This window comes from Setaria italica, chromosome II, assembly GCF_000263155.2.
Source record: "Setaria italica strain Yugu1 chromosome II, Setaria_italica_v2.0, whole genome shotgun sequence".
NCBI classification, from domain to species: Eukaryota; Viridiplantae; Streptophyta; class Magnoliopsida; order Poales; family Poaceae; genus Setaria; species Setaria italica.
In genome coordinates, this window is record NC_028451.1 from 9,503,604 (window position 1) to 9,519,849 (window position 16,246).

Here is a 16,246-nt window from a genome sequence, read left to right on the forward strand (position 1 = left end):
AACATTTGTGTCCTGCTAGCCTGCCATATCCTTTTACCGTACAACTAGTTCGTCTCTGTATGTCTTTAGCGATACCATGATCACAAACTATAATCCACTACACTAGATATATATCATCCATGTGCCTCATGAAAATGTATATATACTTATTCCGTTAAAAAAAACCAGTTGGCCTACCAAGACGAGTCAAATAGGTTGCTTAAAAAAAGGTTTTGTAATTAAAAGATATGCTAAGATGGAAAAAGAAAATAAAATATGGAAAAAGAAAAAAATGAAAATTATTTGAGCTCAGTCTGCAAAATTTTCTTTCCGGAAAAAAATAAAGCCCTTTTGCGGGGCCATCAACAGTCGCCACCGAGGCTGCTGCCGCTTCGCCACACAGCGAGTCCGCTCTCCGCAGCCACACAGCCTACAGGCTACAGGGCCGTAGCAGAGCAGCGCGCGCCATGTCCCTTGCCGCCGCCGGCGCGCGGGCCTCCCTTCTCCCCTCCCCCCTCGCGGCCTCCTCGTCCCTCCCGCGGCTCCTCGCGCTCCCGCCCCGCCACCGCCGCCCGCACGGCTCCCTCGCCTCGCCGCCGGCCGCGGGCAGGCGGCGCCGGCTCCGGGTGCGCATGGCCAGGACAGAGTCCACCGGCGTCGCCGTCGGCTTCCGCGCGCCGGAGTTCGAGGTCTATCGATTGCCACAGGTTCTTGATAATGTCTCGGTCCAGATTTGAGCCTGATGCTGGTGTGCTTGGCCGGTTGCTCTTTGTGGTGGGTGCGCAGCTCCCGGAGCCACTGACGGGGAAGCTCTGGACATTGGATGATTTTGAGGGCAACCCCGCACTGCTGGTCAGTGACTTTTTCCTGTATAATTTGTGCTAATTGTGTCTAATTGCATCTTGTTACTTGACTGAAGAAACACCTCTGTTCATCATCTGTATGAAATTATGGATGAGTAGAACAGTTATTTGCTTTGTGTTGCTCAAGTCTCCAGAATTCTCCAGAATCTGGATACATGCTCAGTGCCATTGTTATTGGAGTGGATTGTATTATAGTCCTTTCAAACAATTACTGTCAGCTCTCGGTATTTGCTTGCATTGTGAACCTATTGCTGCTTGACTTCCCCTCTTTCAGGTTATGTTCATATGCAATCACTGTCCATTTGTAAAACATCTGAAAAAGGATATTGCAAAGCTCACCTCTTTCTATATGGAAGTAAGAACCTGGAAGAACTGGCAGAACGTTCTCTTCTGCTTATATTTGTGATGACCTCTAGATACAATGCAGAAAGGACTTGGTGCTGTTGCCATATCGTCGAACTCAATAAGGACACATCCCCAGGTTTGGAGTTGCAACCAAAGAGTGCTTTACTTAGTTTCTGTTTTGTCGCATCCAGGAGTTTCTCATTGACAAAACATAAGAATCCAAACATTTTATTGTAGCTTGCTCTGTAGTTCTCGAAACCTGGAATGCACTACATTGACTATGATTTATCTGGTAAAACAAAATCAGTTCTGCTTCTATATTCTGATGCTCCTGTGTCAGGACATATGTGTCATGCAGTTTTTCAGGTTTTCTGTATGAACGAATATTGACCTTTTCGATTCTGCAGGATGGTCCAGAATGCATGGCTGAAGAAGCAAAATTGTTCAAATATCCTTTCCCATATCTTTATGATGAGGTCTGTCTGCACCGTACCTTCAATTCAACGATTATCAGTACTAATGAAGATCTGCAGTTCGATGCAATGCTTTTACCATTGAGGTTCTTCTTTCTGAGTTTTGACTGATCTATTTGTTTCTTACTACTGCACTTTACAGTCTCAAGAAGTAGCTAAAGCTTTCAGAGCAGTCTGCACGCCAGAGTTTTACTTGTTTAAAAAGGTGACACCACTGATCCCTGTGCTACCCAATTGTGAATTGCTAGCTCTGCTGGCTGTCTTATTTTTGCAATAACCACAATAACCGATTCTCTTTGTCGGACAGCAGGATGGACGAAGGTTTTTTGAACTTTTCTACCATGGACAGTTCGATGATTCGAGACCCAGTAACAATGTGCCAGTAACTGGAAGGTAAAATTCTGTTATGTTGTATTAGCACGTATACAAATTTCCAGTCTCCTGTTGTGCTTATGTTCATTCCCAGTATTACAGGGATCTAAGCCGTGCAATTGACTGTGCGCTCAGTGGCCAAGAATTGCCTTTTGTAGAAAAACCTTGGTACGTATGGCTAATCTAAAATTGGATTTACATTCTTCACACTTTTGTTTCTTAACATTTTTTTTATTACTGTAGTGTTGGATGCAGCATCAAGTGGCACCCATGAAAACCTCATAACATTGGGGGCGTGGTGAGAAATATACGGGTTGTCTTTTTTTTTTCACTTTCAGAAATATACGGGCTTCGAACATTTGATTGAGGTGGGTCCAGCTCCATTGTTCGCATCTCTATGTCCCTAGGCTGTCGAGACTCACTTGAAAATCAGCTCCTTGGTACAGAATTATGCGGGAGAAATATGTGAAAGTTTTCATTGTATAACATGAGCATCAAAGCAATAGTGTAGCGCTAGCGTAGAGAAAGGCCCGTGTAATGTGTAAGCAAGCATGTACAAAAAACAAGTTCTTTACTTGTACTCTTTTGTAGGAGGTCCTCTTAACGCGGTAATATGAAATATGAAAAGGAAGTGACATTACCTATCATTTCTATATTGCCTGGGACAGAGTAAAAAAAATAAAAATTTGGCGCTGCTAGTGTCCGGAATTCAAGGGGAAATTTTCCATCGGAGGCCCCGACGAAACATAAAAAGCTACCTAATACAACATGAAAAATAATATGTAAAAATGACTACGTCCGACTTCGGGATAGAAAATTACCACCCCAATATGAACATTATGTTTCATACAACATCTGCTATGAAACATGCAAAAATAATAGTTGCAATATTAGTGTTTTACTATTGCAACATATGTCGGTGCGTCCGATTTTTTCCAGATTCCGGACGTAAAAATTTGGCTTTGCCCGTACTTGAACTGGTACTTGAACTGGAGACCCTAGACTGACGTGATAACCATCTACACCACCAAACCTTTAGTTTTCCGGATCTGTTATGAATTTATTTAAACAAGACCAGAGAAATATTATTATCTGAAAGTTATCCTCAATCCGGAAACTAAACTGTAACACTGGTACTACCGCGAATAAAAAAGGACGATCTGCCTCCAAATTAAGAGATCCTGCCCAAAAAGATTTTGCGCGAACATTCTGGCAAATGCCGTTGGAAGTGTTGCTCTCATGCATGTACATATGTCCTTGCAAGTTGCAACATCTTTCACTGAAACCACAGGATTCAAACAGATGGCATTTATGCCAAGGAATTCAAGTGCCGAATGGGTATCATGTGTACCAACACCATCACCATATCCCGGATCATCCTTGAACTTGAAGGTTTTTAGCCTGAATCAAATGTTGTCAAATACCGATTTAAGCAAAACATTTACTTAGTAGTCTCTTAAACCAACAAATCGAACAAAAGATGGCATTGAGCGTCAACCGAGCTGCAATGCCAAAGAACATTGTATTATGCATTTTGTTTCATCATATATATACACACCACCAGCCTAAACATCCGACGATAAAACTTCAGCAAGTACCAACCACTTGAAATAATGCAGACGAGCAGCTTCATCTCTTCGTGTGCCACCTTTAAGCTCCATCCACCTCATGTTGTCAGTGCATTGGGTAGCGATGAGTGGGTGCCCAGTACCTTGCTGCCGAAATCCGGGAAGATCTCCTGCCCAGGCAACGGCCCCACTGCACCCTCCCGTCCTGCTCAACCCTCACCGGGTACCTCATGAGGTGGCCCTTCATGGCTTCATATCCACCATCTGCGGTGAGACATAACCCGCCCAGTTGTCATCCGCCATCTGGTTCATTCACCCGTCGCACGCACTCCTCGGACTCCGGCCGGCGGAAGCATTTCCTCCACCGTGCCTAGGTGCTCTGCCCAAATAGACATCCTGTACCCATACACCTGCAGATGAACAACAATGCAGCCGGCGCTTGTGTCATGACTTATGAGCTGCAACTTTAGCTATTGTGCAAACTGCAAGGAGTATCATAGAGAGGAGGGCCGTGCAGTGCCTGTCCTTTTGGAGGACTACTACCGCTTCCAGCCCAGCTGTAGTGAGGCTGGTATGCGCCCTTGGCAATCTCGGTGATCCGTGACCTGTCCATGGATCTCTGGTTTATGTTGGCCGATCCGATGAGCACGTACTCATCATCGACAATCATCCCTTTTGAGTGCACGTAGATCATGAACCTCCTGAACTTCTGGGCCAAACGCTGGAAGAATAGGAAGTAAGATAGTCTATCCTTATAAAAACAGATCTAATTCACACATTTGAGCAACTTATTCAAAGAATGGAGTGTACTTACCAGTGCGGAGTTCTCATTGGAATTATTCGTCGCCAAAACATCACTCAAGACTTCACGCTTTCCAAGGCAATAGAAGTTCAGGTACTCCTGTGGATGCCTTTTAAACCCTCCTTTCGGAGGGCGTCCGCAACAATCTTATACATCAGAGACATAGTATGCCCCTTGAAGTGATCAAATGAAAGATACAAAAAGGACATCAGGATGAAAAGACAGTGCATCATATATTTGTTAGGGCCTAGCCTAGGATCACTAGAGCACATCTAGTCGGGTTCGAGAGAGACATGAGTGAGCAAGGAGTTCCTGGTGAGTGCTTAGTGAGAGAGAGAGAGAGATTGGGGTACCTTCACCCCTAGAGGTGGGAGCAGCAGAGCTGCTGGCCATCACGGGTTCTGTTGACGGAGTCTGCGCAAGGCAGCGACGCGCAGTGCCGACTCCGGTCGGCGGTGAGGTGGCGGTGGTGCTTCCCGCCGCTACTGCGCAACCTAGATCGGTAGGTGTGTCGGTGGGGCGGCTGGCTATCGGCGAACCTCGTGAGCCGAGCCGGGTCCCCCCACCCTGTTTATATAGCGCAGCGCGACAGGGGCCCACCACCCATTGATAGGGTGAGCGCCCCCGATCAGGGCGCAGATCAAGGTCCTAATTGGCCTTTGGGCCAATCGGGAAAGAGATCAATCTAACATTCTCCCCCTTGATCTCATCATTTACTTTTAGCTTTACACTTTTCACTTTTATTCGTTTCATCGTAGATTAATATGTAGAGCATGTTTCATCGTCACAGCTTAATTGCCGATAGAATCAACAGCTACAACACACCTCTCTATTTTGAAACAATTCTGTTTCTTTTGGGCCTTATCCAATCCAGGAATCATAGGCTTTCCCTTAAACCCATGCCGGCTAAGTGTTCTCTGAACACATTGGGAGGTAAGCCTTTCGTTAGCGGATCCGCAAGCATATCTTTTGTTCTTATATGCTCGAGACTTATAGTGTGATCCTGGATTCTGTCTTTCACAACATAAAACTTTATCTCAATGGCTTTGGAAGCATTGCTTGATTTGTTGTTGTGAGCATAGAATACTGCTGGTTCATTGTCGCAGTACATCTTTAGTGGTCTGTGAATACAGTTAACCACTCTCAATCCGGGTATAAATTTCTTTAGCCACATTGCCTGCCCCGTGGCCTCATGACATGCTATGAATTCTGCGTGCATCGTCGATGACGCAGTTACTTTCTGTTTTGAGCTTCTCCATGAGATAGCTCCTCCTGCGAGAGTGAATACGTATCCAGACGTGGATTTTCTATCATCTTTGTCTCCCGCAAAGTCTGCATCTGAATACCCTTTTATCTCTAGGGAATCAGATCTCTTATATGTAAGCATGAGTTCTTTTGTGCCTTGCGCGTAGCGCAACGCCTTCTTTACCATTTTCCAGTGTTCTATACCTGGATTACTTTGATATCTACCGAGAACCCCGGTGACAAAAGCTAAGTCAGGGCGAGTGCACACTTGGGCATACTGTAAGCTTCCGACAGCTGAAGCATATGGAACCGCTTTCATTTGATCGATCTCGTACTGGTTCCTGGGACATTGAAAATTCCCAAAACTGTCGCCCTTGACTATAGGAGCAGGTGTGGCCTTACTCGCATGCATATTGTACTTCTTTAGAACCTTTTCTAAATATGCCTTTTGCGATAACCCTAGGACCCCATTCAATCTGTCTCGGTGAATTTCTATGCCCAAAACATATGTTGCTTCACCAAGATCTTTCATATCGAAGTTTGAGGACAAGAACTTCTTTGTCTCTTGCAGTAGACTGATATCACTGCTTGCAAGCAAAATATCATCCACATACAGGATTAGAAAAATGTATTTCCCATTTTTGAACTTTGCATAGACACAATTGTCCTCTATATTCTCTTGAAACCCAAATTTCTTTATTATATCATTAAACTTTAGATACCACTGTCTAGAGGCTTGCTTTAATCCGTAAATGGATTTCTTTAGACGACATCCCATATTCTCTTTGTCTTCCATGACAAAACCCTTTGGTTGTTTCATGTAGACATTTTCTTCTAAATCCCCATTTAGAAATGCCGTCTTTACATCCATCTGATGTAACTCTAAATCAAAATGTGCAACTAGTGCCATTATGATTCTGAAGGAGTCTTTACATGAGACAGGAGAAAAAGTCTCATTATAATCTATTCCTTCTCTCTGTGTAAAACCTTTTGCCACAAGTCTCGCCTTATATCTTTCTATGTCCCCTTTGGAGTCACGTTTAGTCTTGTAGACCCATTTACAGCCTACTGTTTTGGCTCCTTTAGGAATCTCCTCAAGTTCCCAAACATTGTTGGAACTCATCGATTTCATCTCATCTTCCATGGCCTCTAGCCACTTCGATGAGTGAACACTTTTCATGGCTTCTTCATATGAAGTGGGATCACCTTCTATATGAACTTCTTCTGTATTATAAACTTTATAACAATCAGGGATGGCTGATTTTCTGACCCTTTGAGACCTTCTAGGCCCCTCACTTTCAGGCATATTTTGTGCCTCTGCTTGTGGCACACTATTCTGAGGTGGCTGCTGCAACTCTTCCTCGTGTGCAATGATGGGTTCAGTTGGCTCCTGAAGGACAGGTTCCAAAACTTCACTCATCGTTTCCACGGGTGGAATCATAGCAGGTGCCTGCACCACAATATCAGGGACTGTAGCAGGTGCTTGCACCACGACCTCAGGAACTATCGGTGCGGGAATAATAGGTAGTGAGAAGTATGGTTCCTGAATCATCGGATTAGGTGCGCACACCCGCTTCTCCTCAAGATCAATCTCTCGAGCTACCATGCTCCCCCTCACCATCTCATCCTCTAAGAAAATCGCCTGTCTCGTTTCTACAAACTTTGTGAATCTGTCTGGACAGTAGAAATGAAAACCCTTTGATTTTTCCGGATAGCCAATGAAGTGGCAACTTACTGTTTTGGGATCTAGTTTCCTGATGTTTGGGTTAAACACTTTGGCCTCAGCTGGGCTCCCCCACACACGTAGGTGGTTTAGTGAGGGTACTCTTCCTGTCCATAGTTCGTACGGTGTTTTGGGCACCGACTTACTTGGTACTCTATTTAGAATGTGGATGGCGGTCTTCAGCGCCTCCATCCACAGTCCCAATGGTAAGGTGGAATAGCTCATCATGCTGCGCACCATATCCATCAATGTACGGTTACGCCTTTCAGCTACTCCATTTTGCTGAGGTTCGCCCGGCATTGAATACTGGGCTACTATGCCATTTTCCTGCAAAAACCTTGCAAAAGGTCCAGGAACTTGGCCGAATGGGGTATGCCGACCATAGTACTCCCCCCCACGGTCGGATCTTACTATTTTGATTCTTTTGTTATGCTGATTTTCAACTTCAGCTTTAAATATCTTAAATTTATCCAACGCTTCTGATCTTTCTTTGATTGGATAAATATAACCGTAACGGGAGTAATCATCTGTGAATGTTATGAACAAATCATAGCCATCCACACTTTTCACAGGAAAAGGTCCACAAATATCAGTGTGGATTATCTCTAAAATTCCTGTGCTACGCTTAGCGCCTTTTTTAATTTGCTTTACAAATTTTCCTTTAATGCAATCAACGCATTGTTCTAAGTCTGAGAACTCTAATTGAGGAAGAATTTCATTCTTCACTAATCTTTCTATTCTCCCCCTCGAAATATGGCCTAAACGACAGTGCCATAATTTCGACGATATTTCATGAGTTCTCTTTCTTTTCTTTGTTTCCTTCTCTGACGAGGATACATTCATATTCACATCACACACAGAATTAACTTTTTCACGCAATGATAATAAATACAACTCATTGTGAAGGATGGCAACACCAACACATGCATTATCGAACCAAATGGCACACTTTCCATTACCAAAATGACATTCATAACCATCATGGTCCAAACGTGAAATACTTATTAGGTTTCTGTGTAATGAGGGAACATAAAGCACATCTTTAAGTACAAGCATGAAACCATCAACTAGCTCTAAAGAGACATCGCCAACAGCTTCAACTTCTGCTTGGACTCCATTTGCGACTTCAACGCATCTTTCGCTTCTTTGCGTAGTCCTCGTCGAATGGAATCCCTGTAAAGAATTTGCAACATGAACAGTTGCACCTGAGTCAATCCACCAAGTAGATTTCGAATACTGTGTATACAAGGATTCATTTACAAAAGAAATAATATTCTCACCTCTTTTTGCCATTATTGACTTTAACCAGTCGGGGCAGTCTTTCTTGAAGTGCCCCTTTTTCTTGCAGTGTAGACATTGATCTTTGTCTACTGGGAGAGGCTTTTGGTGATTCTGTTGCATAGGAGCTTTTCCACGTGCCTTGAAAGAGGGGTTAGCAATCTTTTTTCTGTTATCCTTCACATAGTGTAATGAGCCACCATGTGAGGATCTAAGTCTGTCCTCTTCCTGCACGCACATGGCTATCATTTTCTCCATGTCCCACTGTTCTGGCTGCATGTTATAATTGACAACAAAAGTGTCAAACTCTTTAGGCAGAGAAGCAAAAACCAAATGCATAATGTGCCCAGGCTTGAGCTCAAGATCCATAGGCTTCAGCTGTGCTGCCAAGTTATACATCCTCATGATGTGGTCTCTTATGCCAGTCCCTCCGCCATTGTACCTCTCTGTGGCCAGCTGCTTAAACAGCTGGGTAGCATATATCTTTGAGGAACCAGTGAACTGATTCCTTATCTTGTCGAGGTACTCTGAAACGGAGTCACACTCTGCGATCGAGCCCAAAATGGCAGGCTCAATCGTATTCTTTACCAAAGCCATACATTTCTTGTTGGCAGTGGTCCACTGTTTATTCTCAAGGGTGTATGCCAACTCCAGTGGAGCATAGTCCCTCTCCTTTTGCTGCCATGCAGCATCATCATCACCATCAGCCCTCACTGGCTTCTGTGGAGCTTGTGGCTGCGGTGTGGTCAGCACCCAGTCAACTTCTCCACAAACGAAGGAGAACTCAATCTTCTTCCTCCATTCTGTGTAGTTGTTGCCTTTGAGAATGGGTATCTCTTTGAGACACGCCATTAAGTTGAATGATCCTGAAATTCACAATCCATAAGTGAGATCATAACGACAATTGCATGATTCATTTCCAACGTTGGTCAAAAAATAAAACATACAACTGTTGATGCAATTTAAAACTATATCACCGTTGGGCAGAAATAGAAATAAAAGCATCAAAATAACTTTTTAAATCATGATACAGTTATTAACAATGTTGGTCAGAAAATAACAGCACCATGATCTAATTAACTTTATCATGCTCTCACAAAATTTAATTATCTCGTTGGTTCAAATTAAATTTAAATGGAGCAATAAATATGACTTTTGCAGCGGAAACTGTGAAAAAAAATCTATTTTCAGAAGCAAAACTCTGTACAAACTTTATTAATCTCTAATACTAATTATCCCGTTGGTTCAAATTAGATTAGAGACTAAAACTATGCAAAATACATCAAATAAATGCTTCTGGAAATAGAAAAAACAAAATATCAGAAGTTACTGTGCAAAACGCGAAAAACGGCCCACGCGCGAAAATGGCCCACAGCCCGTTCCCGTGCGCGGCCCGCTCGCGCGACTCAGCCGGCCCGCTAACGCGGCCCGCGAAAACCGGCCCGGCGCTCATCCTCCCGCGCGGCGCGCGCCCGCAGGCCGCAACCTGGGCCTGGGCCGCGAAAGCGGCCTGCCGCCGCATCCCGCCTGGGCCGTTTGCGGCCCAGTCTACCGCGGATCCCCGCCGGCCGCTGTGAGCCGTTGATTTGGATCGAACGGCCACGAGTGAATCTCGGCGGAACAAAACCCGGCGGAACGCCGGCTCCCCCGGAACCCTAGCCACTTTCCATCTTTTCCCCCCGCGCGCTGTCTACTCGCGCTCTCGCCGTGGCGGCGGCGGCGGGGCTTTCTCTCCCGCGCCCGGCGATGGCCGGCGGCGGCGGTGGAGGGATGGCCCCACCGGCGCACGGCCGCGGCAGCCCCCCTCCAACCCTCTTTTGCTAGCCTCCCCTTTTCCTCCCTCCAAAAACCCGAAGGGTCGAGATCCAGATGGAGAAGAAGGGCCGGCGCCACCGCGGGTCCCCTCGCCGGCGAGCGCGTCCACCCGAGGGTTGGGCGCGCCGCCGTCGAGCGGTCCTGTGGTGGTGCTATGGCGCCCTCCCCCGAGCCGCGAGCGGTTGCGCCGGTGGTTCGGGTGGACGTGTTGCCCGGCGAGCCCGAGGCTCGGCCGGCCTTTGCCACTCGCCGGCGATGGCCGGCGGCGGTGAAGACGTCAGCAGGTAAGTGTTCCCGCGTCCCTTTTTCTTTAGATCTAGGGTTAGGGTTAGGGTTTCCAATTTCTGTTGCTTTTCTTTCTTCTTCTTTTTCTCGATCTGAGTCTTTTCCCGATCTAGAGTAGGTTCTAGGAGGTGTCTGATACCATTGTTAGGGCCTAGCCTAGGATCACTAGAGCACATCTAGTCGGGTTCGAGAGAGACATGAGTGAGCAAGGAGTTCCTGGTGAGTGCTTAGTGTGTGAGAGAGAGAGATTGGGGTACCTTCACCCCTAGAGGTGGGAGCAGCAGAGCTGCTGGCCATCGCGGGTTCTGTTGACGGAGTCTGCGCAAGGCAGCGACGCGCAGTGCCGACTCCGGTCGGCGGTGAGGTGGCGGTGGTGCTTCCCGCCGCTACTGCGCAACCTAGATCGGTAGGTGTGTCGGTGGGGCGGCTGGCTACCGGCGAACCTCGTGAGCCGAGCCGGGTCCCCCCACCCTGTTTATATAGCGCAGCGCGACAGGGGCCCACCACCCATTGATAGGGTGAGCGCCCCCGATCAGGGCGCAGATCAAGGTCCTGATTGGCCTTTGGGCCAATCGGGAAAGAGATCAATCTAACAATATTTTCAATGAAAATGTGACCATGACGAGGAACAAACCAGCCAATAGAGGATCTCCTACATAGCAGCAGTTGTCGGATTGCCTTTCAGGCCACATTGGTATAACAATGTACGCTGCAAATCTCTCCTTTGCCTTAATCTTTCTTGCAATCTTTATGGCCAATTCAATTGGTATTAGGTTCTCAGCGCCTGTTTCCGCAAGAGAATTCAAATAATAAGTTGGATTGGTCTTACAGATCTTGACTTAGAAAAAATACATCAATTAGTATCCACTGCATTTTACTAGAAACAATTTGTGCTGGCATATGCAAATTAGCATGCTGGCGGGTGTGAGGGTGTGATTGGCACCCGCCAGCATAAAACTTCCTTGGGCCAATGGGGGAGCACCCGCCAGCACAGTGGCCATTATGCTGGCAGGCGACGCAAGCACCCGCCAGTACAGATCACCCCATCTGTGCTGGCGGTGGGCTTAGGTCGACCGCCAGCACACAACCTGTGCTGGTAGTTGGCTTATGTTGCCCGCCACCACAGAGCCCATCATAAATGCTCCTGTTCATCTTCTTCCCCATGCAACCTTCTATTTGGAGCTTGCCTGAGAGGAGCTCGGGAAAAACTCCAAAAACACCAAATCTAAGGGGAAAGATTTTGCTCTTGATTTCCTTGGAGGAGGTGGCTATATAAGGTGAGTTTGTGCTATTCCAACCTTCTTTTTCAACTTCTATCCATCATATCTAGCTTCATTAGTTTGTCATCTAGATCTAAATCTAGAACTAGGAGAGAGAGGATGGAAGAGAGAAAAAAAACTAGAAATGGATTATTTTTTTGAATAAAATTCTATGGTCATATTATAACCATTACAATGTTATGTTTGTCATTTTAATGTAATATAGAATTGAGTTTGATTATATTTTTCCTTCTTATTAATTATTACATCCATAGTTTTAATTAATGAAGTTGATTATCTTAATATATAATTAAGTTTGATTTTTCCCTTCTTGTTATTAATTATTACATCCATGGTTCAATTGATTCTCATTTAGAGTAATATAGAATTGATTTTTATTATATTTTTCCTACCTATTAATTATTACATCCATAGTTTCAATTAATGAATTTTATTGAATTAATATATAATTGAGTTTGTTTTTTTTCATTCTTCTTATTAATTATTACATCCTAGGTTTAACTGCTCGGGAAAAGCTCCAAAAGCACCAAATCTAGGAGGTAAGGTTTTGCTCTTGATTTGTTTGGAGGAGGTGGCTATATAAGGTGAGTTTGTGCCATTCCAACCTTCTTTTTTAACTTCTATCCATCATTTCTAGCTTCATTAGCTTTGGGGTAATATAGAATTGTTTAATTCAGTTTCATTTAGGGTAATATAGAATTATTTTTTATTAAATTTCTTTCTACTTATTAGTGAATACATCCATAATTTAATTTAGTTTATGGAATAGCTCATTAAATTAGTTAATATAACAAAGAAATCTTATCATAGGTTGTTAAATATGGATCAAAAAGCATGGATGTATGGCATATGGAGATATTCACTTACTTTCATGACAGAGGTATCGAAGTTTGTGGAGGCTGCGAAGAAGCATGCTCACATTTGCAAGACAAAGCAAATACGTTGTTCGTGTTTTGACTGTAGCAACAAAATTGTATGGGAGGATACTAATATCATCAAGAGGCGTTTGATAAAGTGAGGTTTTGTGGATGGATACACAATTTGGTCCCACCATGGAGAGGCAGGAGGTACTTCCAACAACACAGACATCGATACTGGCTGTGATGAAGTGGATGTTGATGATACAAACGACAATGATCATGTTATAATGAATGATGATTACGACCGTGGAGATCAAAATGGTGATCAAACAGATGTGCGTGTGGAACCACAGGTGGACGTGGAACGTGATGTTGATATGGAGGACATGTTGTGCCACATTGAGCTGGAAGTGTTGCTAGGAAGTGCTAAAGGGTTAGAGAATTTCGAGACACTCAAGAAGGCAACAAAGCGTTTAAACCGGTCATATCTATACTTTTTTTTTACCTCAAACAAGTGGCAAAAAGTCCAACTGAGCCTTAGTTAATATTCAAAAGTAAGGTTGTTAATGACTTGTTATAATAGATCTGGAACTAAACCATGTTTCTAATGGTGGAAACTGTGAAGCAACAAATATTACATTACCTAAAAGCATGTCCTGATGTAGATGGAATGGTAACACAAAGGAGAGAACAAAGCTAGAACAAAACAAAAGTATTAATGTAGCTAACAGTCAATTTGTTACCTGCACTTCTGTGTGCAGATTAGTAGTATGAAGATCCAATAAAGTACTGGTTTTCAATATAGACAAAGTGTTGTGCAGATCTGATGGCTTTAACATTGTGTATGCTCATGTCTATCTGCAGATTCTTTGCGCAGGCAAGATTCTGCAGAACAAAAGGGTAAAATAATATCTCACTGAAAGGACCAATGTTCGATAGAAAGTTTGCATTTTAATGCTAAATTTAATTATATCTAGTCTCCATTTTTTTTTAAATTCGCACTCCATTACAATTTGACCACACCATACCTGGGATTCTGCCTCTTGAACAAGTTTTGGGAATCCTTTTACAGATCCTGAATCAACTGATCAGAAAACCTAGCCAAATAAGAGAAGGTAAAGTAACTATCTAAAACCTAGTGTAGTAATCACATAGAGGTGGTACATCTTTGATGTCAATTTGAATAACTCATCATACCTGTACAAGCCAGTTTTCAGGATCCTTTTCATGACAAACATGTGCATTTAATTCATCTGCAGAGGGCGAAACAATCCATGACATCCGATCTATTTTTACTAATGTATGATGATGCCAGCTTACAGCTCTTCTGACACTGACTTTCCATTTTGCAGATTTTTTCCATCTTTGTTGAAAGTTTCTAAGGACATCATATGCACCAGGACCCTCAATTTTGCAATGTAAATCATGCCATGGCTGTCTAGGTCCAAGCTTATTAACTGTGATTGTTGGAAGAAGGATGTTCAAATTTTCAGCAGGTTAAAATGATGCTGACTGTGTCAACACTGGTGTACAAAATTATGTAAGAGAGTCAGCAACATAGCTGGAAAGGAAAATAAAATTGATGGTAGATAACTTACAGGGAATGTGGGGTTGTGGAAATCATCCTTGAAAGTAGTATCCAAATCCTGGAAAATCCTGTGTTCAGGTGTATAATATCTTCCATGACACAGGTCTAGACCACCAATAAAAGTTGTTATTTTTCGGTTGTTTCCTGTGGCTTGGGTGTCTACAATGACACATTTCTGATGATGTGTAAACAAAGTTCCTACAACCTGGAGAAGAAAGCTTTTTTTTAAGATACACTAGAATGTGGTTTTACAAAACTTAAGTGTTATCACAAAATAAGTAGGACTTGTAATTTCGCAAACCAACAACTCCAATATGAATACCTCTGTAAAAACAGTAAAGAAGATTGGCCAACAGCACTATGCATACAACGTGCTCAAATACCTAGTCAACATCATCATTTTTTGACTAACCAAGGGTTTCTCCAAGAGAATTCTATAACATACACAATGCGAATGTGAGTTTTATTTAATGTGTATGTGACAGTGTATAAGAATGAGTTCTTGATATTCTGAAACGAGCAATGTAGCAATTCAGTGTATGTGTATGTGACCAGAAGGAAGAAACAATATCCAAACCTGCTGCTTGAAAATGCAAGTTTGTTGTTAGCATAGCGAGGAGACAACACACAATGGACACCAGAATGCCTGAAATATTTGCAAGCTTCCTCGTCATGTGTATGCATGAGGCCATCTTGCATTCCACCTACATCATTTTTATCAGACTATTCTTTTCGAACAAAGCAGCAAGCACACTCTTGTAGTCAACACAACAATGATAACAGTGAAGTAATTCTGATATATTGCCATTCTGAAATGAAGGGTTCTGGTGGTGGAAACAATAATCTTTGTTTTGTCATCCCAAAGCAACACTATAACACGGACTCCTTGAACTTTGCGCTTGAAAAGTTCCCGATAGTTAGTGGGTTTCCATTAGGAACAGGTTTTGTTGATTCCCATACAAGCCTCACAGGGTGATACAAGGACCAGCCGACTATGTAGATAAGATGATGAGCCTCAATGATTGCATGACAAATATCTTCCCAGCATTTGTTTTGTTCATACGTCCTCCCGCCATCGATCTCAATTTGAGGTCGGAAATTGTCAACCAGTCATCCGGTTCCTTTTAACCGCTGGTGCCACTCTAGGTCAATTTTGTACAAATGTCCCCTTTTCAAATTTTCAGTGCAGCCTGAGAAATGTGGGCCGGCAAAAATGTGGTTAGGCGTGAGTGCAGAAAGAAAACTAATGTTATCATTTTATCTATCAAGTAGCATTTTAAAAGTTAATCTTTACAGTAATACTTTCAATAGGTTCAACCATCCTGTTATCTCACATCAAACATTGTACCAATGCAAACTTAGCCATCTTATCTATCTTCGAGACATCGAACAATAGTGAGAAAAAGTAATTTTTTTATTACATATGTAATTACTCTAAGGACCTCTATTGTACAGGCTATTAGTTTTTGGTGGATTAGTAACAACAATCATTAACTCAATTTAGAAGGGTGGTGACATCCAAAGATTGTAATAGGGCGCGTGCAGGGTCATCGGAGCGACTCCATTCTGAACTCAAGTTGCTTGATCCTCTAGATTTTTAATCGGACAAAATTGCCCCACCAAAATTGAATTACTACGGTTAAGTCCTCTGACGTATGGGCCGTTGGGCCCCACGTGTCAGTGACCAGAACGTGAGCGAGGATATCCTCCCCGGCCGACTGCTGCCGTCACCTCACCTGCTCCCGCACTTCACTTCTCCGCTCCCTCTCA

The 16,246-nt window shown here is 43.6% G+C and overlaps 1 protein-coding gene and 1 pseudogene across 2 annotated transcripts; one reads left to right on the plus strand and one right to left on the minus strand.

Annotated features, from left to right (window-relative positions):
• The first annotated feature begins 343 nt into the window (after nucleotides 1-343).
• Nucleotides 344-2,679, plus strand: LOC101781002. Of its 2 annotated transcripts, none has more exons than XM_004955875.4 (9): nucleotides 344-668; nucleotides 766-831; nucleotides 1,117-1,197; nucleotides 1,270-1,323; nucleotides 1,595-1,663; nucleotides 1,803-1,865; nucleotides 1,968-2,053; nucleotides 2,135-2,200; nucleotides 2,276-2,679. In XM_004955875.4, the coding sequence occupies exons 1-9, from the start codon at nucleotides 447-449 to the stop codon at nucleotides 2,304-2,306; spliced, it is 738 nt and encodes a 245-aa protein (XP_004955932.1). In that variant the 5' UTR covers nucleotides 344-446; the 3' UTR covers nucleotides 2,307-2,679. The 2 variants fall into 2 exon arrangements, with proteins under 2 accessions (XP_004955932.1, XP_004955933.1); XM_004955876.3 differs by having other exon boundaries at nucleotides 346-668; nucleotides 1,971-2,053.
• Nucleotides 2,680-3,698: 1,019 nt separating this feature from the next.
• Nucleotides 3,699-15,562, minus strand: LOC101781660 (annotated as a pseudogene).
• Between the last annotated feature and the right edge of the window lie 684 nt (nucleotides 15,563-16,246).